Source organism: Tinamus guttatus, unplaced genomic scaffold, assembly GCF_059628265.1.
Source record: "Tinamus guttatus ecotype Peru unplaced genomic scaffold, ASM5962826v1 Tinamus_guttatus_pri_ptg000227l, whole genome shotgun sequence".
NCBI classification, from domain to species: Eukaryota; Metazoa; Chordata; class Aves; order Tinamiformes; family Tinamidae; genus Tinamus; species Tinamus guttatus.
The window spans coordinates 3,129,208-3,152,068 of NW_028288761.1; the positions used below are offsets into that span (position 1 = coordinate 3,129,208).

Sequence of the window (22,861 nt, forward strand, 5' to 3'; positions counted from 1 at the left end):
AGGGGTTGGGTGGGATGGGGAGGAGGTGCAGTGAGACATCAAGTAAACATGTGTCCTGCTCTCTAAGGAGATTTCCAGATCCAAAGCACCGTTTTCTCTTTGGCACCTCCCAAGTCATCTGCAGGTTCAGAAGAAAGAACCTGTTATGATCTCCTAGTGTCTTCTTTCTCTCTCCAGCATAATTTTATCCTTTGAGTAGGATATTCTTTACCTGAAGCTATCTGGTGGCTAGGCAAAACACACAGTCAATGGGGACACTGGTGTCCCAACCATGTCTGCTAGCTAGCCAGGAGATAGCAAAGAGATTTTTTTTAAGTAGATTTAAACAAGACGTAGGTGAATGTCAAACTGCCTCTATGGATGTTTCTCAATTTCCTACCACTTCTTGTACCTACAGTAGGCCAGGACAGCCACTTAAAGGCATTCACATTCTGATTAAGCAAACAAGCCTGCAAGTGATAGCACCTCCTTTGGTCACTGGTCGCAAAAGACACTGTGCAAATGCATTTCCAAGCAAGAACAAGTCTTTCTGATTGATTAATTCACTTCATATTTGGTTACTTTCTTAGAAAAGGAGTATTGTCCCATAGTCAATAGCCAACCAGGAAGCAAACTTACATAATCAAGCTCATTTGACAATGTGCTTGAACATTGCCATTGAGCGCATGCAATTAATTCGGCAATTAACCCACGCTTAGGGGGTGGAGGTGCTGCCTCAAGTCACTATGGTGCCCTGATTCACTGTAAGGGACAGCATGTCCCTCCTAGCTCTGGAACTGCATGACATCTGCCTACATGCTAGAGGGGGCCTGTGGAGGGGATAAGCACTGTCCTGTGGGGCAGTTAAGTGTAGAATGAAACAGGGCTCTTTTTCCAAAACGCAGACTTACCCTAAAGGACACAAAAAAGAATACTGAGTTGTCTAAAACTTGCTCAGTCACTGGCATCAGACAAGTACATTGTATGAAAATAGAAATGAATGAAACTATGAAAAGAGTTCTTTGTCTATTTTTATTGATTTGGGCCACCTAGGCACAGAGTCCTTTTGCATTGCTTTCGTCGTTGACTCTTGGCAGGTACTCGATCTCCCCAGATTCCATTGTAATTCTCATGAAGACCTGTATCAAGTTCCTTAGAGAAAAAGATCAGTGGAAAACCAGTATTTTCTTATTAATATCATTACACACCTCTTGTCATTGGTGAGGGTCTGCATATTTCAGAATGAGCTTTGTGTTCCAAAGCAAACTGAGATCTAGAGTGGCGATAAGTAGACAAAATTCTGGTGACTCTGTATCAAGATAAATAAGTAATGAATAAAAGAGAAGGACAAAAATAAAAATGTTTTTCTTCTTTCATTAATTGAAACAATTGCATTTCAAAAGGAAAATTAAATTTTGAAACTACCCATAAGGGTGGCTGCACATCTCAGTGGATGGGCTGTGCTGCTGGGAATCTGCCCCTCTGCTTTAGAGGTAGTGAGCTAACCAGGGTGGACAGTGTCTGCCAGCAAAGATCACTGGGGGGATCTGTTTAACCAGCATTCCTGCCAGTCACAAAAGGAGAAAGCAAGTCTGGGATGTCAACCTCTAGAGAATTTTTCGTCTCTGTTTGGATAGCTTGTTTAGATAGCAGACAGGGACTGCTGAAGCCGCATTCGAGGCTGCCAGCCTGTCCCTGCCTTTATGCAGCCTCAGTTTTCAAAGCTCTCCTACAATACCCCTACAAAAATCTCATTTCATTCAGATTTCATCACTGTTCCTCTACTGTTCTGTCCGTGTTGCAAGCAGGGAGTGCCAAGCAGCCAGTTCGAGGTCAGACAGGGCTGTGTGGCCACATTGCACCTGCCTCTCTTGCACATGCAAACACGTGAGGATGGGCAGCTCTCTGTGCGGTTAGCCCACTGTACGGGCAGGAAGCAGCTTGTTGCTCTTCATGCCGTCCTAGTATCTAGAAGTATAAAATCAAATAAGAGAGCCTCTAAATTCAAAATGTAGAAGAGAATCCTGGGCAGACTTGAAGCTTATACTTTAACTTAAATCTATTCCTCTTCCTGATGGTAAATACTTTCCCAGTCCAAGACTGAAGGGACCACCATGACATAGGGAAGTGGACTGGGTCTCCTGTAGATGCTTAACCAGAAGGGAGGGACCATAACCCATGTGCACTGACATGTGCACATGAGCTGGTCGGCAGGAAAGCTGTGTGTGGCACCTTCCTCATCTCCTGATGGCCACAGAGCTGTGCTGAGTAAGCAGCTGGCTGCAGCTGGAGACACACCACATAGCTCAGCTGATTAAACATGGGCTGAGGTCAGTGAGGAGTTATGAGAGTGACTCATTTTTCAGAAATTACCCCAGTATGACTGGGGACATTGGACTTAGATAGGCAGGTGGAACATAAGATTGACACCTTACATAGTTAAATATCACCTGTCATCTTAGGTCCGTTTTCATGTAGGCAAAACTGTGTTTCAGCAGTAGGCAAGCAGACTTTATCTCGTTGGCCCTGCAAATGCCATAGGTTTGCCAGGAGTTGACTTTGCTGCACTGTTGTCAGTTGTGATACAGTTTACCAACCCGTCATTGCTAGTTTATCACATGCAGCAGTTTATTTCTTATGTGCCGGGTTTCAGAAATAGGGCAATCCATTTGTTCTCTAAGGAAATGTTACTGTAATTTGAAGAGAGGATGGCAGGAGTAACTCCATTAGCCTGTGCTTGTAGTGTCTCTTGAAGCTGCAAGGACTGTATAAAGCAAGAGCTAAAGCCTCTAGCCTTCACCTGCTAATGGGTTTTGTTAAAAACTGGAAACTCATCTTGAACAAATGTGAACCTTTTTCTGATTTGTGCTGAGCTGTGTAGCCTTGCTGAAGTTTTAATGTGTGAGACTGAAATGCCTAGGGTCACCAGAGCTCTGAGACACGTAACCTGAATCTCACTGCATGAAGAAAAATTGTGAAATACCAAGAATCAGTGTTTCCTTGGAGCATTCTTTCCCAGAGAGAGGACACCTTGAAAGCAGAGCCAGCCCATTCTTGAACAAGGAGTTTGTTTCATGCACAGGAACTCTTATTTTTTGATTCAAGCTAAACTTTTTTTTTCAAACATGGTTCTGGATCAGCTGTTGTATCAAAGCAATACATAGTCTACACATATTTGCGTTTGGTATTCAGAGCTAGTTGCTCTTGCTTAGTGCAAGTGGGTTGCCTGGTAGCAGGGAGCTATTACAGAGCTCTACACTGTTCCCATCATGGTAGCTCAAGGATGGGAAAGACAGGATGGTGGGAGAGTGGATGATTCTAGGAGAAGGCTCTGGCTATTTGTAGCTCCTTCCAGCTCCAGAAAGTGAAGCACTGATGGAGAAGGAAACAACAAACCCCAGACATGAGGTAGCAGTATCTGAAACTGTGGGAACTGTAGGATTACAAGGACCTGTTTGTGTTCAACAGCCTCAAAAGGAGCAAGTTCTAGCTGATTTCTCTAAAGGGAAGTAGGAGTGCTGGAATCTGAATTAGCTACTTGTCATCAGGAAGATCCACCATCCTTACAGACTGTATAACACAGCTTGGGAGAGAGACGCAGCACTGGGAATTCCAACCATGGATATACTTTGCCAATCTTTCCAGGCTGCTCCATTTACAGCTAGCTGCCAGCAGTCACTCATCTGTCAGTTAGGGGACAAGAGAACCATTCATGCTTCTGTAGTTTGATTTTATGCTTCTGGACACTCGGAATCAGGGGGCAGGAGCGAGTCAGTCCTTCCTTTTTCTAAAGTCTCTGGAACAGTCCTATCGCTCAGCTACAACTGTCCTGGATATGTTTCCTTCAGAGTGTGTTCTCATTGCTGTCAAATGTTGGATTGCTGTGACCTCCCATATTTTCATCTATTGATATTGCAACAGAATCTGAGAAGAAAGTTTCATTCAGAGGTGGCCAGGCTGAGTCCCTCTCTAACATTCGTTGCAGCCTCTTGTAATGGCTCTTCGAATAGTACCTGAAGGTCTTTTTCAGCAGCAGCCACAGGGCTCTGTTCTCAATGACAGCTTCCTGTAAAAGCAAGAGCAGATGAAAGATTTTAGAAGACCCTCTTCATTCTCAGGACATATACAGGGAAAGTACTGGAGAGTCGGATCTCCCACCATGTCCTGCTTATTTAGAGTTCTCCACTGGAAAGCAAGGACTGGTTCCTCCTGACAGTTTCCAGGATTTGAGTAGAAAATATTAAACATTTCCCGTATTTCCCTGACCTGGGGAGGGGCCTGTTACATTCTGTTCGTCGTTGGAAAGAAAAGGTAGTTAGGGACATGCTTACTAATATCTGATCATTCTGATGTGGGGCTTTGAGAGCAGAGGGAGACTTTGAAGGGAGAGAGGATGCATAAGGCAATGGCTCCTGTTTTACAAAATATTTCCAAGCTAGCCTGAGAAGGTTGGAGAGAGGGTGAGACCTGACCCTTTCTGCTCTCCAAATAGTGCTGATAGGTATGTTGAAAGCAGCTCACTCACCTCAGTTATGAAGGACACAGCAAGTGTCACTGCAAGAATTATCACCATGAAGACTCGCCATGTGGTGGGAGTGCAGACAAGCTGTAAAGAAAGCAGAAGTGGTGCTTCTTCAATGTGTGTATGAGCTGGGTATGGGTATTTAAACTTATAAGAGAAAACTGTACTCCAGAACTACTACAGAAAACCTAAATGATTTCTTTCTTCTTAAAATAAGAAATGGGCCTGAGTATTTCAATTCTGTCCAGCTTTCCATAGCTCGGACACTGGGTTTCTGGCTGTAGCTCAACTTATTTCAGAGACATGGTTCAGATCCAAAATTTGGATCAGCAGTTTCTCCAGCGCTAGGCTACTTCAAGCTTTTGTCTTTTTGCCACTGCCTCATTTTCTCTTCCCAGCAAATCCAGTACATTCCCTCCAGACAGACTGAGAGTTTTGCAGTTCTTCCCAAAGCCATTTTAGTTCCTCAGAGCTGCAATCTTGACAATGTCGCTTGTCACCACAATCCACAACAGGACTAAGACTTGCCTAAAAGTGCCATCTCGTGGCTGAGTCCTTTAACTGTGTCTTCTTGTGGAGCTTCTGTTCTGGGAGCTGTTACACAGTGAGGCAGCCATAGCTAGACTGCTTGGCAATCAAACTCCAGGTCTGTTCTCCTGGCCTATCTATCTGTTCCTACATTTCATTATTCCAATTTCTGGATCCTCTTTCCAACACTTAGAATTATCACAATTTGTGTGATTTGTTTTGTTCCTATGATGCCTACTACAAGGCTGTACAAGAGTCACAGAGAAGAGGTTAACATTTTCCTTCCAATTTTAGTGTGAATGTACTCATATCCGTTTTACTGAAAACCTCGTCCTGTGGTTGACATAGCTCTCCATGGTATCTACCCTGGGATACATTTGTACATGGCAACTCCCAACCTGCCTTCTGTCAGGCTCTTTATATCTTTGAACACAGATGCTCTATTCCCATGACAATCTCACTAGTCTTTCACCACAACTGTTCTAAACCCAAATGATGCTTTAGGAACCTGTGGGCTCCACCCAGATCTGAAATCTAGACAGGATGTCTGAAAATGTGAGAAACTGGGAACCAAAAGCTGCAGTGAGTACAGCCTGGCAGAATTTCTGCATGTATTTTGCCTGCAGAGCAAGTACAGCCTGAGAAGCAGAAGAGCATAGTACTTCAGCTTAATTTCAAGGGCCCAGCTGCTTTCTTCCCCTGGCCTCGCTACTGAAGACCAAGCCACCAACGTATCAAGCATGGTAAGTTCATCATCGTGGACTTCTGTTGGATGGCCAAAGCACTGAAACAATCAAACTGAGGTGCTTGAATAGACAGCTGGGTGTCAGAATGCACATATCTTTGTTTGTTCGATATCCTCCTAATAGTTGTGCAGCTAGCATATTCTCAGAATGTTCTCCATTCTCGTAATCTAAAATCCACTTTTTGACTTGTCTTTAGAAACGCTGTATATCCCTGCTAAAGTCTATGCCTTGTGCTAAAAACAGTCCTAGTACACTTACAGTGGGTTGACAGTAATATGAAAACCTGCCCTGGATCATTACTTACATCCATCTTTGAGTAGAGACCATCAATATCAGCAAACACCAAGAAGAGGCAAACACCCAGCTGCACTGTGAGCACCGGTACAAATACATCTGAAGGGATGAGAGAAAACAAATAAAACCCTGGATTTACAAGCATTCTCAGCTGCTTTCCTTTGCTGAAGAGGAATGTAGACACCATTTTCTGTGTCAAATATTATGCAACTCTGGATGTTTTATCTTTAATGGAGACAGTGGTCATAAAATTATGGTCAAGAGCAAAGTGACTAAATCTAAATCTAGTTCTCTACTTAAGATGTACCAGTCGAGTTCTCTTTAGTAACAGGACACTTCTGCCAGTCAACAGTGCCTGCCTGCTGCTTGTTAACACTTTTGATTTTTTTGCTTCAGAAATCCAAACGCCAGGGCCAAACTTGCAGCAGTGCAGGAGCACTGTGCTTGACACTGAAGCATCAGCCCGGCTCAGAGAGGTGCCGACCACAGGATGCAAATGAGACCGACACTTCAGAAAAGGTTGTCATTAGGCAACAAAATAGAGATTTAGGAATGTTATATTGGTCTCCTGCTGTTTTAGCTGGTATCGCTTTGGTCAAGTTTTAATTTTTCTCTAGTGAACTGAGCTCCTGAGCTGAGTGTGCCACAGATTTCTTCCCATACTTACAGTTTGTGTAGACAGGCTGCCTGAAAGGTTTTCCTTTGGAAAAAACTAGTGCTACGATGAGGCAGTTGATAGTACTTAGCAGCCACACTGTGGTGTTTTCATAGCTCTTATAGCCATTGTCCACTTCCCTCAAGGCTCCGTCTCTCATCCCATGGAAGTCAAGGCTGGAAATAGTGGAAGAATTCTTTGCATAGCTGTCATTTCCTGAGAGGCAGGCACTGTAAAAAAGTCACTCTGATTAGCAAATGATCATCGCCTAGTTATTTCTCCCTGCTTCCACTATCACTATCATGAATCCTCATACTTCCCATGCTATCACAAGGATGTGGGTTATTACTAGTGCCCTCAGTCTCACCCATTGGGTTGAGTTTGCTGAACTTGGCAGTCTGAGTTCAAACCCGCTTGGATACCCTGACCTCCCCTGCAGTCAAATGCTCCTCTTTATGCTCTGCAGAAATAATCTCACTACAAATACTGTGCTGCAAAGCAGACTTTCTGGAGAAGTTGGGACCTGCAGACATCACCATTTACTTAGCACACTATGGGGGAATAGAGGGGCTGCCTGCAGATGCAGAAGAGCATCATGGTGATGCTGATGAACAGTATCATGCAGAGCTGCCCCACTGCATCCTCCTGGGTCCCCCATAAGTCAAAGAAGGGGACTTACCTGTGTATATTGGTCTTGGAATACCAGGGCTGCTTCTGGACCACGACAAACCCTAGAATTTGGATGCTGAGACTGAAGAAGATGTTAAGTATGACGGAAAGCAGCAACGGGGGTGAGACGAGCTGGCTAGGAGGTCTGTAGGGAACCAGCTTTGGATAGGCATCTGTGAAACTCACTGAAACATGCATAGACATTGTTTACTAGTGTGCCCAAAATACCAGCAGTGATGCTGTCTATTATTGACTGCTATTAATGGCCAGCTCTTTTTAGTTTACAAGGTTCGCTGTAGCATATACCGATACTATTTCAATTACAAATTATAGTTATTTTCTCATCAAATCTTACTGGCCACAGAAGAGGTTAATTAATGTTACTTGACTCTTGTTAAGCATTTTTGGAAAAAAGGAGTTGAATCTTGATTTTACTTGTCTTTGTTCAGGTACAAGGATATAAAGATATGCTCAGATTCTCCTGTTCTCTCTGTTATTTGTTGTCATCTGGGGTTTGGGATAGATTGCTGTGCATGTCCCCTCTATCCTTCTGGTCCTCCTGGACTGTTGCTTGCTTATTTGAGCTTGTTGAGGACCCAAAAGATTTCCCTTTGTTTTAAGTTTAAATCCTCTTTTCTAAAGTTTCACCACATCAGTTAGGCTTACTGAGCCTTTGAGTGAAGTTATGATACAGAAAGCCTTGATGCAGGGTTGCAAAATGGACTACTTATAGCAAGATAGCTTTCATCACCCAGTGTGGTGACTCACCCTTTAGGACTGATTTAATCAAGACCTTTTCTAGTTGTCTGTGAACCCACAGGAATGGAAGACAATTCTGTGCTTTTGACATACTTTTCATGCCCCAGGCCTTGCCATTCCTGCTTCTAATCCTTTCCCTTCCCCCCACCCTTAATTTACTCTATCCTGGCAACCTGCCGCTTTCCTTTCCCCTCCTTGTCCAACCCTGGTCTCTTCTCTCATTCTTTGCTTATAATGTTCTCCTCTGAAGTGTCTGACACCTGCCACTTTTTTCTGCCCGTTCTCATATCTCTTTCCTCTTTCCTTTTGTGCTCCCTGTCTACATGGCTTCACAGCCTGGAATGCAAGTTGGTCTCCATACAGTGCAACCTCTTTTCTTTCAGCATGGATCCTTCACCATTTTCGTGATCTGGCTTCTCAAGTCCACAAGCCAGGAAAAAAAAAAAAAAAAAAAAAAGCCTGAATGTTCCTCTCTACTTCATTAGGTCTGTTTGTTCTCTTTCTCTCTAGAGAAAACCTCCCAGTCATCAACAACTTACATGCTCAGCAACTCCATTGCTAAGCATTGCCTATTTTTAATTCAGAGCTTTCTTTTCTCAAACAAGAAGCCTTCTCTATTGATCCAATATTCCTGTAGCATGCAGTCTCTCTCTTTTCTCATTGCTATACATCGGATTATGCATTTCTGGAGAAATGAAAAATATCTGAGATCCGCTCTCTCACTAATACATAAGATGACTAAGGAGCTTACTTGTCACACCAATTACAGTGGTAATAGCCAGATCTTGGAATAAAAATTGGTAATTCCCGAAGGAGTTTAGTTGCTGAAAAGAGAAAAACAATGAAAATGAAAATCACAAATCAGACATTTGCCATGGCCCTACTTATTTCCAGAAGCTGTATTATTTTCATGGAGCTAATGCTCTGCTCTTTTTTCTGAAATTCCAAGAATATACTATTCGGGAGATAAGGGGACCACACAACCCATCACCCTGCCAATATATTCATCGTTATTGGGCCAGCAGTGAATATTCTTATTTTGTGCATTGTTTAGGCTAATGATGCTTCCAATTCACTCAGTGTAACAGGAAAAGAATCCCATTTGAAGAGATATATCCTTTCCCAATGCTGCATGACTTCTGACTGCAAAACCCTCCTCCCTAATTGGGAAGAAGCCATACAGAAGTGGCTTCAGGCACCCTGGGGAATCTACTTACCGTCAAATTAATTCATGCTTTAAACGCTGAATAAATTGCAACCTCATAAGCTAATATCAAATCCTCCCTTTTCACAAACATATTACTTCTTCTGAACTACTGCTCAATATCCCATCTTCCCTTTTGTCTAGCTGGGACCCGAATCCGTTTGTCTGAAGGTAATAGGAAGAAGCTTTCCAGTTTTCAAACGAGGATACAGAAGGATCACATGATAGTCAAGACAGAGCGCGAGAAGAGAGGAGAGGAGAGGAGAGGAGAGGAGAGGAGAGGAGAGGAGAGGAGAGGAGAGGAGAGGAGAGGAGAGGAGAGGAGAGGAGAGGAGTAAGAGTGGAAGAACTCTATTTGCTAATTTTATCGTGGCTTTTATCCTATGTTGACCCTACAGGGATAGTCCATCCTTCTAGCCAACAAGTCCCACATTCCCAAGACATACCCAGTACAGCAGAAGAACACCAAGGTACTGGATGATACTGTACAGTGCCATGTACTTGAACATGCAGAAGGAAGTGACAAGGGCAGCACGGCCTTCCCTGTGCAAAAAGGTGAATAAATGACAGCAATTAGGTGATGGGTCGGCCTAGTGCCAATACTCCTGAAATGCTATTGAAAAACAGGATATTTGTCACAGGAGGGAAGTCTCTGCCAGTATTTTGTTGGGAAGTGAATTAAATAAAATTTGGTCTGAATGAAAGTAAAAGTTTCTCTTGTAGAAATGCTGCTGCAAGCAAAAGAACTTGATTCCAGACATTCACATTCCCAAGACTAGGATTTATTGCAGCAGCTTTTCCTGCTGACATTAGTAATGCAAGTAAAAAATTCTAGGAAAACACCCACAGCTGCTCTCACATTTCAACTGACACGTCCTCTATGGTCAGATACTATGTTATCTGACTGTATGGGGAAACAGATTCTTTCCAAATGCTCTCTAGTATCATCTGCCCGTTAAGCAAAATGAGGACCTTGGCCTTCTTCACACCACCATCAAATACGTTGTGGAATTTACAGGAAAACCTACCAGAATAAGGAGTAGCCCTATTCACTGTTACAGACCCTTTGGAAGATAGCATGCTCAGTGATTAGAGCATGAATGTTAGTTACTGAATCTGTTCCCAGCTTCACCCTGGCTCACAGTATTAGCCAGAAGCATTGCCCCTTTGAGCAGTGTTTGGAGAAGTTCTAGAGGGGCACAATGCTAAAGTAGCCAAAAGATCTAGTGCTAAAGCTGTATTTAATGAAACTTTTAGTTTTAAATACTGACTTCACGTGATTCCTGATATTCATTGCATGAAGTCTTCAAGTTTGGCATGGTCTCGATCCCCTATGTTTTACTGAGGAAAGAACAGGTAACCTCTTGCAAAACTTAGCTAAGAAAATGACTCAACCAATTCAAATCTATTTTGTGTTTGCATAGTATATCAAATGTTGTGCCTAATAATAGTGCACAGGGTGCTATTGTGGACTGAATTCAACTTATAGAGCAGTGCTTATTTTGCTATATCTTTTGAACTTAAAATATTGACAATAATGTCATGCTCAGCTGCAGTTGTCCTCCTGTAGTTTTGAGGAAAAACAAACAAAAAAACCCAAAGATTTTTCTTAAAGGAAGTTTAGAGAGGAACACTTCCAAGGCAATTTCAAGGTCAAACAATTTTATTTTTCCCTCTGTATGTACAGCCTGGCCTGGTGGGAACACTAACATTAGAGAGGAGTCACGAGTGTCTCCTTGACATAACAGGGCACAAGAATCCACACTTACCTGATTAGCTCTGGCACACATGCTATGCTGGGAGTTCGTGATGTGAAAGGTGAAGCTACAGATGCCTCCTGCTCTGACAGTGATATCCCTGCATGTGCCATTTTCAAAGCCTGAAAGGCACATTCTTCTTCAGTACTCACAAGCAAGGAAGACACAGTGACTGGTATGCGAAACTAGAACCAAACCCCTTACAACAGGATACTTTTTGCGAACAGCAGTCCCTCCTCATTCCCTGGCTGTGCTCCACCCCTAAGTTTCCTCTGGTGACATAAGGTTGCAGCAGATGTACAGAAGCAACAAGGGGATGACAGCATGAGCAAAGTCCATTCCCCACAGGCCCCCAAACCATCCACACCACCTGCAGAAGACAAGTGTAGCTGTGCTTCCTTTGTCAGTGCTTCACTGTAATCACATCTTACACAGACAGCCTAGGTGCATATACCCTGAATCAGAGTGCTTCTCTGCTTGGGTGGCATTGCTCCCATCGACACAAGGACGTGTGAAGACACAGGCGTGAACAGAGAAGCCAAAGGAAGTTATGGGCTCCTCTCTGAATATTGACCCTTCCTTTTGAGGGAAACAAATATACTTGCGCTTTTAAAAGATGTACCAAAACAGAATAAAAAGATAGGGCTACAGCTGTTCCTTGAGGGAATTCATCTTAACCCCAATCTTCTCCTTCTTCAGCCATTGAAGGTGTTGCTAGAAATTGCAGTGGAGGATTTAGAGAGTCTTTGGGTATTTTTGTGAAGAAAAATGATTCAGTACTTGAGACCACAATTTATAACTGTCTCTGCCTGGAATAGCTTCTGCATGGTAAGGACCACACTATGGAATCAGATCTGAATCAATACTGATCCAGGACAGCTGCTCTGTGAATAAGTACAGGACTCCCATCTCCAATGTGTGCTCAGTTTGACATTGCATTAATTTTAAAAATAAATACACTGGAAACAGATTTCACTTACCCCACAGTCATTGGCTCCATCTCCGCACATGCCCACAAAGTAACTAAAAAATAAATTGACCTGAAATTCAGTGTTGGGGAAGGTGAGACCTGTAAACAGGAGGGAATCAAAGCCCCTCTACACCCCCCCCACCCTTTTTTTTTTTTTTTTTTTTGGTTAAAAGCTAATCTAGATGGACTGAAGCATCACAAGTCCAGGACTCTGGACTCTGGGTGTGCCTGGGCAAACAAGTAAAGTAAACAAGTGCCCCTACTTCAGGCTCAGAAAGAGAAGTAGAAGAGTGATGTGAGCAAAGGAAACTCAAACTCATGGCAATGTAAGGTCTTTGTTGTGTTGCCAAACTAATGGGAGCTTCAGCATCCCTTTAATGGGCTTTTGGAATTTAATGGCTGTGTTAGAAGTATGTGGGTGACACTGTGTTAGAAGTTGTAGTTTTTGTACACTTTTAGGGCGCACAAAAACTAGCTCTTACGATATTCATTCATCAAATACTTTCAAACCTCTAGTGTTCAATATGAACTTACTCCAGCTTTTGAAACTCTTCTACGAGGCTGGATTTTTGACTGGGAGACATTCTAGCAAAAACTGTTCCATTCAGCAGGAGCTGTAAGGAGAGGAAGGAAGTAATTTTTTTAATTATTTGCTACAACAGTCACAATGATTTCGGCTATGATCTGGAATGGAAACAACCAAAAATCCACGTTTCCAAACAGTTGCTTTAGACTCCGAAGCAGGAAAGTTTGATAACCTAAGATAAAACCAGCCCACAGCTTTGGGAGTTTAAATAGATTAGATTTGTTTACAAATTAGAGTTCTGAGTAAATCTGGATGTCTTCACTTAATAACATCAGCAAAATCCAAATCTGCTGAATGACAAGTTTGCCTAAATTAAATAACCCAGATCTTACCTTTGGAAGTAAGTGGCTGAAATACTGTGCCACAATTTGATACGATTTTCCACTCATGGCAAAATGGTATTGGCCTGATCCAGCTGCGAGCCTGATTCTTCTTCCTGCCTGACTGCAATCATCCTATAAATCAGGCAAGAGTGAGTGCTGTTCCTAGACTGCTATGCACATTTCTCCACAAACTATAACAAAGAAAATGATATCCCATAGGTAGGGTGCTTGTGAAGGCCCTAGGGGGTCTGGATGCCAGGCCTGGTCCCTTTTGTAGGCCAGGATTTGTAAAGGAATTTAAGCATATAAAACCACTAATTTCAGTGTGAACTGGCTATTTCTATGTCTTTTAAAACTGCGCCTTGGCATAGCTCTGTTTTAGCTCCTTCGTTAAAAGTGTCAGCCTTTTGGGCTGCACAGTGAGTTAGAGACACCAGAGAGAGCATATGGACCTCATAACTAGGCATGTCTTTTTGCAGGGAACGATGGTGAAGATGCTGCTCAGACTGGGAACTTGTAATGGCAGCCCATCAACAGAAACAGATTCCCTACCATCTGCCTGACCCTGCTATCTCTCAGCTCCTTCATACATACCCTTCAAAGAGAGAGTAACCGGTCTTTGTCTCAGGTTCATTGTGCAGATATTTGATTTGATTAATATAATTTCTTATCAAACTTAGCTTATGCTTCACTGTGTATATAAAATTTCTCAACAGTATCTGTTTTAATTTTGCATGTATGGCAAAACACTAACTCTCCACTTGCTCAAGAAGGGATGGCAGAGCAGTGCCACAGATTTTGACTTCACATCTGTGAAGGGAAACATTCTTGCAACTGGCATCAGACCATTCCAAGGGCTTGAAACAAACTTTTATGAGTTTCTGCAAAGATATCCTCAAGGTTAGCGTAGGCAGTTTGCACAAATACTGTTCAGAAGATAAAATGCTAGGAGGAAGCTCTGCTGGGACACATCGTTATAAAGATCACTTTCTTTTTAAACACTTCCCTGGAAAATTACATTCTGTAGTGCAGATGGTGGTAAATGACTAGTCTGTGTTACACTAGCATAATCCCACTATTCTTTAAATATTATTTAAAGCATTCCAGCTTAGATGGTTTTCTTGTTACGCAGCACCCCCTTGTCTTATGCTCACCAAGCTTCCATAATCTTTAGTTTTGTTTTCTTCTAGTAGTTTCCACGTTACAGATGCTGAAAAAGACCTAGGTGTTTTGTTTGCTTCCACAAGAACCACTGTGTTGGTTGGAGAAATCATCCCAGCATTTCTGGCAACAGTTATAGCTGTCTGAATATTGTCACCTACAAAAACCAAGGGGAGTGTTATCCACATATTTCATCCATGAGGAATTATTCAGGGGGAAAACATTAGGCTTCTCCTGATTTTTGAGTTTCCATGTATACTCATAGATACCAGTCAAATTCCAGTGTCTGTATATAAGAAATAACAAACTATAATTTTGGATAAAGATTAAAACTTTGCATATGAGGTCTGTCTTAATAGTTAAGTATATATATTTATTTCATTTGTCCTGAGCTTGAAGAAATTGAGCTGGATATTGTGCTTCTGTTTTATTTGGATACAGAATATCTGTAACTTAAGCAGAAAAAGGTTCTGTTTTATTCAATGAACTACAAGGGATTCACTGTTAAGTTGCTGCTGGTATCACTGACACTCCTCAATTGCACTTAGTTTGCATTGGTGTCAGATGGGTGCTGAAGGGAGTGACACACAAGAAAACAAGATCTGTGTAATCTCTGGAAAGAAGAATGTCTTTGAACCATGAAAACACTCCCTCTGCTATTTCTTCTGCTCAAATTCAAACTAGCCCTTCAAGGAAAACCTGGAACAAATAGGGGCTGATAATTCATCCTGGCACCCATGCTCTATCTGGGCTGGTTTATGACCACAGGATATCATGAGGCCCAACAAAAAAAGGGAGCTTGTGGGATATGTATTTATGCACATCATCTGTCAATCCTAATCAAGGAGAACAATTGGACTCACTGGACAGCAGCAGAGGAACTGCAAGACTCTGATCCATGGTGAAAGTGTGATAGGATAGATTAAAAGTTAGGTATCTGACAAACCCTGGTGTATTTGTTAGGGACATAAACATGCACACGTTTCATTACTATAGCAGAGATATTTGTTGGAACATAATTATCTGAGAGATACAAATTTCTCCATGTTCCTGCCAGTGGTGGTGATGAAGCAGTAGGCTGCTTGTTCAATCATAGATGGTTGAATTCCATCATGTCTAGGCCAGTGGCCATATAAATGATCCCAACTATTTAGATACCTGTGACCATAACATTCCTGATGCGTGCAGCACTGAGCTCCTCTAGGACGGACTTTGTTTCTTTCTTCAGTCGATTCTCCATTATCAGCAGGCCCAGGAATGTCAGATCAGATTCCATCTCCTCCCTTAGAGAGAACAGAGAGGCAGTTCCAATTCTTTTCTGTCCCTTTGGACTGCTTTTGCATTGAATTTGCTGATGGCTAGCTGTAGCTATTAAACACTGAATCTAATTCAGAAGAATTCAGATAATGAGATAGCTCTCAGTAGTCCCAAGCTGCCTGACAATTATGATGCTATTTCCACATCGTGGGGGTTTGTATCCAAAAGCAGCAGGTGGTGCTGGTTGTGTGTGGAGAAACATCACTTGATTTCTCATCCTTTTATTCTGTTCTTCCCTTATTCTGTAGGGTGAGCTTAGGACATAATCAGTTTCCAGCCCATCTTTGCTTAATCACCACATAAATAAAAGAGTCAATTTGGAGCTATCTATTTTACAAACCAACATGAAGGCTGACTGGTAAGCTGGACTTTTTTCTATTCATGCACTTTCACTAGTCAGTGCCAAAAAACTCCTGTAATTTCCTGCTGGATTCTTGAATTGCAGTGCTCTGATTTGGAAAGTTCATGCCTTTTTCATTTCTGGACCATATAGAAAAGATATCCATATTAACAAATGACACTTGCTATTCCTGACAATCATATCTGAGCAAACAGCATGTGGGAAATTGATCTCTCTCCTATTCTCTTTATACCTATCCTTTGCCTTTTTTACAGTTGATAAATTCAAGCGAAGATAGAATTTAGAAAATGATCCCATCACTGAAGTATATACTAGAGAGAATTGGGGTTGCTCCAGGGAAATGGGTTTCCTTTGAAAGGCCTGAAAGCTAAAAGCTTTTAAGCACTTATTTTAGCTACTGTAGAAAGAAGGAGGTGATGTCAAACACTGCACGGCAGTCAGAGTAGCCAAGTCAGGTGGCATCTGAACAGTCAGTGCTTTCACAGCAGGACTGACTGTGTTTGACCTTCAGTTTTCTTTTTTTTTTTTCCCATGGCAATATATGTGCCATTTTATGATGGCACACACAACTGCAAAATATGAGACGTATCATAAACATTTGCTCACAGGACTGGGTAAGTCAGTGATACTTAATGTCACAAAACTGCTTGCACTTTGCTTCAGTGCCAGTGCCACTGGCCCTTTCAGCAAGAAAGAATCCTGTGAAAAAGCAAGTGAAACCCATCTGGACTAGGGCCTGCATCTAATGAACAGAATGGACAGCAGATGCCATAAGTAGCCACAAATATTTAATAAATGATGTTTGGAGAGTATTACAGGCAAGAACTACACAGATTTGGGAAGGGCATATGAATATGTGTGTCAGTGTTGCTGAGTGAGGCTTGTTTAGAACTAGGAGAGTAGTAGAAAAGTTGGCTGCCTGCTAGAGAACAGTTGGTGTGATGGGGTCCTCTGCTGCCTTTGCTTAATCAAGAAGCTAGAACAACGGAGGAAGAGGCAGAAAGCCTGGATGCATCAACAAGAAAAAGAGGTGGCAGAAGTGGTGGACTGAAGGTGTACTAGAGTTATGCTAGTTCAGGGTATACTACACTTATCCTCCTCATGTTGATCAATTGTTAAGAAATGTCCCAAGATTTTAGGTGTGGACTTAGAGCATGGGTTAATGAACTGCCCTCTACCCATTCTCAGACAGATGAATGTCCAGGTTTGAATGAGATTCTATTTGATTAGATTCCACCAAAACTGTCTGCCCTACAGCTCTGCTCTTGGCAGATGCGCTATGGTAACTGTATTATCTGAGGCTGAATGTGGCTGATAAAAAGCAACCCAGTGCTTACCTTGTTAAATCAAGAGATTGCCTGTCTGCCTGTAGAGGTTTATATGCCAGTCCAATGACCCTAAAGCCTTGCGCTGTATAGAGCAGAAGTTTGCTTTCGAAGTTCAATGGGACTGTGCAAAAGAGAAAAGAGCATCAGGGCATTTGTCTACTTTCTAAAAAAGATAAAATAAAAGGGGAATAATCTTGAAAGCCTTGGAATAGGATATATTCCTGTCCTGGAGAACTAGGAGAATTGCAAAGGGTACGCCTACCATTTACAATAGGCCAAAGACATTAAGGAAAACTGTTGGACCGAGCTTTGCTCAGTAAGAAAATCATTGCCTCTCCTGTTCCTCTGTACTTAGGATCCTAAGCTGTTGTGCAAAGTCTTGAATGAAAGAGCTGTGCACTTCTCCTGAGGCTTAGAGAGAAAATAAAACTTTTTTGGTGTGCATCAGCCCTCTAGACATTTTTTTCAGATATCTATTCTGGCAGAGAATGCACATCTTGTGCAACTCTTTGTATCTGCTCTTGTCCCTTAGCAGGACGTCTTTGCTGAGAAGGGCTGAATAAGAGCTTATCTTTAGATTTGTTGGGGCACAATAGGGAGATTTTGACTTGTCATACTGAGGTATAGTGTTTTGGACCCAGAAAACATTTTTGGACGTTCCATTCCATTACTCTATTAAAAGTCACTTATACATATGTGTTTCTAGGAAACATTTACAAACGTTATTTACCTGTTTCTGCTCTACATAACTTGGCTACTGTTTCTGGAGCTCCTTTTGTGAAAACTTCTTTTTCCCCACCGATTTCCTGAGCAATGACAGACATTCTCTGCAAGGCTGAAGAAAATGGAAACTGCTGCAAAATGGTAATGCCTTCTACTGGTGCCTAGAAGAAAAGCAAGGGGATTAGTCACTGCGGCAAGAATTTTAAACTCAAACCAAAGGATTTTAGAGCTCTCCTCTGGGCCATGGTGAGAGGCTTACCCAAAATATGATTCACTTTTGTCCTTGAATATATGGGTTGATTTCTCACAGTGGAATAGAAAGGACTGTGGATGAAGAGCGGATGAAACTGGACAGAAATGTCTAGCTTAAGCAGTAGGAAAAGCTCACTGCCAGTTTTAGCAGACTTTTGGATATATTTTACTGAAAGGAACTCAGTAGTGAATATCCTTTTACTTTAACAGACTCTGCCAGGTCTTACACTGGTCTTGAGAAGTAAAAAGGAATATCTGAAAGCCCTCCCTCCGTGTACATCACTAGTCATCAGCTGCCATACTCCATACTGCAGTTTCCATACTGCTTTTATCATCTCCATTACTCCCTGAGTTTGAACTGAGCCTGGAGCCACCAGGAGAGTTGAATTTCTGATATGGACAATTATGCCAGGCAACATCTCCCTGCTCTAAGCTCTATTTCTGATATGAGCAACAAATTCCTCCTCAATTCTCTCTCCCATCAGAGAGAATGAGGTGATCTCTTTGAAGGTAGTGCAAACATGAAGTATCTTGAATTAGAACAACCAAACATTACATTACTGAAAGGTAACACTCACACTGACAGTTTAACTTGTTCATGGATGTGTATCTTTCAAATTGCTTACACTGCTGGCTTTAGGCCCAGGTCTAACAATTGTAGTATGTGCAGATCCTTGACCTTCACTCTGGTATGCACTGGAGCCATCTATCACCTGTGAATAGAAAGACAAAAATCTTTTAAATCACACACACCAGTAGAATAGACAGGAACATAAATGGATCACTTAGAGCCTTTCCTTGCACCAGAGCAAGATATTTCCTTTATTTCTGAGAAGGGTTAATCTAACCTCACATTAAGGAACTGACAGAGAATACAGTGTCTCCCCTGGCAACAAAGTAAAAGTTTGTATTAATGTAGAAAACACCGTCCTCTACTCTCCAAGTCTTCCATGAACTAGATGCATTTTTTAATCCTCACAGCATGACTGTGAAGAACACAAATGATGATGATGTCAAAGGCCACAAGATAAATCCTGTTTCAAATAATTTATGACTTTGCCAGATGCTGCCTAAGGCTGAAATAGCATGGTAGTGCCCCTGGGGAAAATCATCCTTTAACTCCTGTCATTACTGGACAGCCTATTCCCTTAAACTTGGCTCTTTTTATGCATTTTGCAGATAGAAAAGAGACAGCTCTTCAGTGCACTGTCACTGCCCTTCATCTCTTGTCTTGTGGCAATGGCTTGTGGCTACACCTTCCACCAGGTAATCATGAGCTGTTTTTCTCATGCTTATTTCAGATTTGCAGCCTGTCAGTTTTTGCAAATGATCCCTTTTTATTTATTTATTTATTGTTTTGGGGGTTTTTTTTGTGCTTGATCAGGTAGTAAATAAGAACATTGATGGTGCTTTGCAGGCAATGGGACAAAGACTGAATACGGCACTTTGCGATCTGCCGTGCTGATGCTGTTTATATGACTTCACAGCAAGCAGTAGGACATGTGGCTTCTGTTCAAACCCTTGTGCCATGTTCAGGTTTGAGGTGTTGTGCCTGTAAGAAATATCTCCACAATGACAGGGCTCTAACAAAGGTGAAAGTTCTGCATCCATTTCAAAGCTGGCAGCAGTCTCTTACATGCTCTGTAAAACCAGTGTGCATCTGTACATGAGCGTATTCCCTGTCATCTGGCAGCTACAGCTGAAATTGATACCCTAGCAGAATTTACATAATATCAAAAAAAAATCCAGACGAATTATTTAAATCCTCAAATTTCCCCAAGATACAAGGTTTGGTCAGAAATAAGAAACATTTCTTAAAAACCTTCCAGGGTTTATGCTGTTTTACTTCTGTGTGAAAACTGGCGATTTGCAAGGGAGGACTTGGGACACTTCTCCTTTGCAATAGCACCAAAACTTCCCCCTCAACACACATAATTAGCATAAAGCAAAGCAAAACTTTACCCAGTCAGTTGCCTCAAACATTTTCAGGTCTAGTGGGTCTCCTTGAATTTTGCCATCCAGTACAACTAGTGAATGACAGACTACCATTGCTCTCAACACTGGGGCCCAAGGCAGGCTGCGGTCTGCAGGAAAGCTGTGAACATCCTGGAAGCTAATGCAAAGAGACCAGAAAAAAAAGGGTCATCACAGAACACCAAACAATATCTCACTAACAGCAAAAATTAAAAGTGAAAACAAAAATACAAAAATTAGAGACTATTAAAACCCCACCCTGTGATCAGACCATGAGCGTGTTTCTGGGGACTTGTCCTCCTTCATGAGTTATTCCTCACTCACTTGTCAAAGGATGGGATTTGCATGCTCGCAATAGGCATATCCTGAGTAGGCAAATTTTAAGTACTTTGGAAGTCCATTGGGATGGAACAATCTGAGAAACAGATTACTGTTTAAAACCTTGCTGGAAGGTTGTGGAGGGACTCTGAGCTGTGTGCCTGGTACAAGTTTAAGCATATTTGTGCATGCGCATACTTGGATATGTAAATGGGCAAATGTTACAGGCACTGCAGGAAAAGAATGACAACCTCATGGGTAACAAGGACTGGCAAAAAGGGTTGGGACACTGCTGTAGCTCTGAGATCTGATATAGCACGTCTACTCTCGACTACCCTGCCTGAGAGCGCTGTGCCAAATTCTGACATTAGCTGCATCTTTTCATGTGGAGCAGAATCTGGGATGAGGTAACCAACTCTCTTCACAAATGCCATAGCAAAAATATTGGAAATTGAAACATTTCATTCAAACAGATGCTTGAAATTAGCAGTCCCTATATTGTTCATATACCTAGGAAGAGAATCCAGTCATTCTCCCACTAAACTTTAATGCCATTGCTTGCCAAGAAGCCTTACCAGTTTCTTTCAGAGGGCAGCAAGCCCCAGAGATCCAGGCCATCTTCTGTTAAGGTGCCAGTCTAAGTTAAAATACACATTCAAATTAACTTTCTACATGAGAGTTCCAAGAAAAATAAAAATCAAGTTCATTTTATGAAGTTATCATCTACAAAATGCCAACTTAGAGCATGCAAAGGTGCTATCAGCCAATTCTTATGCTCCAAGGAAGACACCGATGTTGAATATTGCGTGTTCAGACAGCACAAACTCATGCACATAGGACTGATCGATGTGTTTGTAAATAACAAGGCAAATACCTGACCAAAATCCACCCTCTCTCAACCCTAGCATTGCTCCCATCAGTAATAAGAGAGTAATCAACACAGGGCAGATACTTTATCAAAGCAGACGAGGTTTAGCTGTCCACACATGTTGATCCGCTGCGGGCTGATGCAGAAGATGCCCTTTTTCTTCAGCCTCCTCTGGGAATAAATGATCCCTGTTGTCAAGGCAGCTGGCAAAGCTGGAGGGACAGCAATAGTGATAACATCCAGGGCCTTCTTCACTACTTCACCTGCCTCCTCCTGACAGAAAACCAGGGGTAGTTATCAGCGAGAGGATAGCAGGCACCAGCCCTTGGATCATTTAAGTACAGACCACATCATCTCTCCTCCCCTTTGCCAGAGGTGTTTTCTGCCCAAGCTATATCACATACTCATCTCCATAAGAAATTAATTATTTTGATTTAACCAATGACTTTGAGTCTACACTACCGCTATACAATAACCTCTAGAGCTTCCTTCTCATGCGTTCTAAAATGACTGAGCTGACAGTCTCCTCCAAAGGACATGAATTCAAACATGCCAGGCAGGCTAAGGTACCTCCTGGAAAGTCTAGCTCCTCATAAGGCAGCACACAGTAGCCTGCCATTTTTATGGACATCCAACCAACTGCTTATAGACACAACTCCGGGCTCCATATTGGAGTAACAGATGAGACACATGTGGTTGTGCTGAAAAGTAAAACAGATGTGCAAGCTAATGATCCCTCCTGACCTTATGTTCTAGGAGGTGTGAAAAGAAATAGCTTTTATCTTCAGGAAGAGACACAGAAGTAGAAGTCGCATTTCTAAAAACAATCTCTAATTTAGGGGCTTAGAGGTTGGTGCAAAACTGATTGCCAGTTTTGCTTACCTACTATTTACCATGTGCAACTATGTCTTATGCTGGTCTGAGTCATATTGAAAAATGGAAATTAGCATGTGTGAACTCTTTCTGAAAGGGTTTCAGAGGATCTTCAGAGATATAAAGACCAGTATACCAGAACCCTAGGTGAATCTATAGGCTTTAATTACCCTCATCAGGCTCACTGGGGCCCCATCCACCCCTTCCACCATGGGTTCAGGAAATCCATTTAAGCTCAGGCTTGGGCCTTCATTCCTTGCCTGCGCTGTGTAGAAGTGTGGGTGTTTGGCATTGCCTTCTACTAGGACCCTCTCACACTTGTCTGATCCTGTCTCTGGCCCAATCTCCTGCTGCTCCTGACTGGACCCTAGACCTGATTTATCAGGTTACCTTGTTTGTTGCTATTGATGGACCCTCTTACCAGCACCTGGTTTTGATTGTCACATTTAGATGCTGTTGAATTGCACTCTGGTTGGTGAGGGCACTACCTGTGCTGCGATCATTCTAGGTTCGTGACTGGCCCTGTCTCGTGGAGCAGCTGGCCCTTGCTGATCTCTAACACAGTAATTCTAAATTCTACATTAAGAAACCTGATTAAAATTATACTAGAGAATTAATGGACCCTTGATTTAAATGATACACTAGGGAAGTGTCAGCCTTTTCAGGGGGAATTCATATCCCATAAACCTCTTTG

General features: G+C 42.2%; 1 protein-coding gene across 2 annotated transcripts in view; it reads right to left on the minus strand.

Moving 5' to 3' along the window:
* Nucleotides 1-3,823: 3,823 nt before the first annotated feature.
* The window catches only part of LOC104579120 (putative cation-transporting ATPase 13A4), a 35,891-nt gene continuing 16,853 nt past the window's right edge, over nucleotides 3,824-22,861 (minus strand). For both annotated transcript variants that reach the window (XM_088525606.1, XM_010226721.2), the window contains exons 12-30: nucleotides 21,379-21,567; nucleotides 21,002-21,063; nucleotides 20,097-20,247; nucleotides 18,761-18,847; nucleotides 17,890-18,043; nucleotides 17,169-17,280; nucleotides 15,312-15,436; nucleotides 14,147-14,310; nucleotides 13,002-13,124; nucleotides 12,618-12,697; nucleotides 12,094-12,136; nucleotides 11,126-11,235; nucleotides 9,803-9,899; nucleotides 8,904-8,976; nucleotides 7,404-7,578; nucleotides 6,737-6,954; nucleotides 6,080-6,168; nucleotides 4,505-4,585; nucleotides 3,824-4,045 (exon numbers count right to left, since the gene is read on the minus strand). In XM_088525606.1, coding sequence (XP_088381732.1) covers nucleotides 3,824-4,045; nucleotides 4,505-4,585; nucleotides 6,080-6,168; nucleotides 6,737-6,954; nucleotides 7,404-7,578; nucleotides 8,904-8,976; nucleotides 9,803-9,899; nucleotides 11,126-11,235; nucleotides 12,094-12,136; nucleotides 12,618-12,697; nucleotides 13,002-13,124; nucleotides 14,147-14,310; nucleotides 15,312-15,436; nucleotides 17,169-17,280; nucleotides 17,890-18,043; nucleotides 18,761-18,847; nucleotides 20,097-20,247; nucleotides 21,002-21,063; nucleotides 21,379-21,567 — 2,355 coding nt within the window. The remainder of the gene's footprint in view (nucleotides 4,046-4,504; nucleotides 4,586-6,079; nucleotides 6,169-6,736; nucleotides 6,955-7,403; nucleotides 7,579-8,903; nucleotides 8,977-9,802; nucleotides 9,900-11,125; nucleotides 11,236-12,093; nucleotides 12,137-12,617; nucleotides 12,698-13,001; nucleotides 13,125-14,146; nucleotides 14,311-15,311; nucleotides 15,437-17,168; nucleotides 17,281-17,889; nucleotides 18,044-18,760; nucleotides 18,848-20,096; nucleotides 20,248-21,001; nucleotides 21,064-21,378; nucleotides 21,568-22,861) is intronic.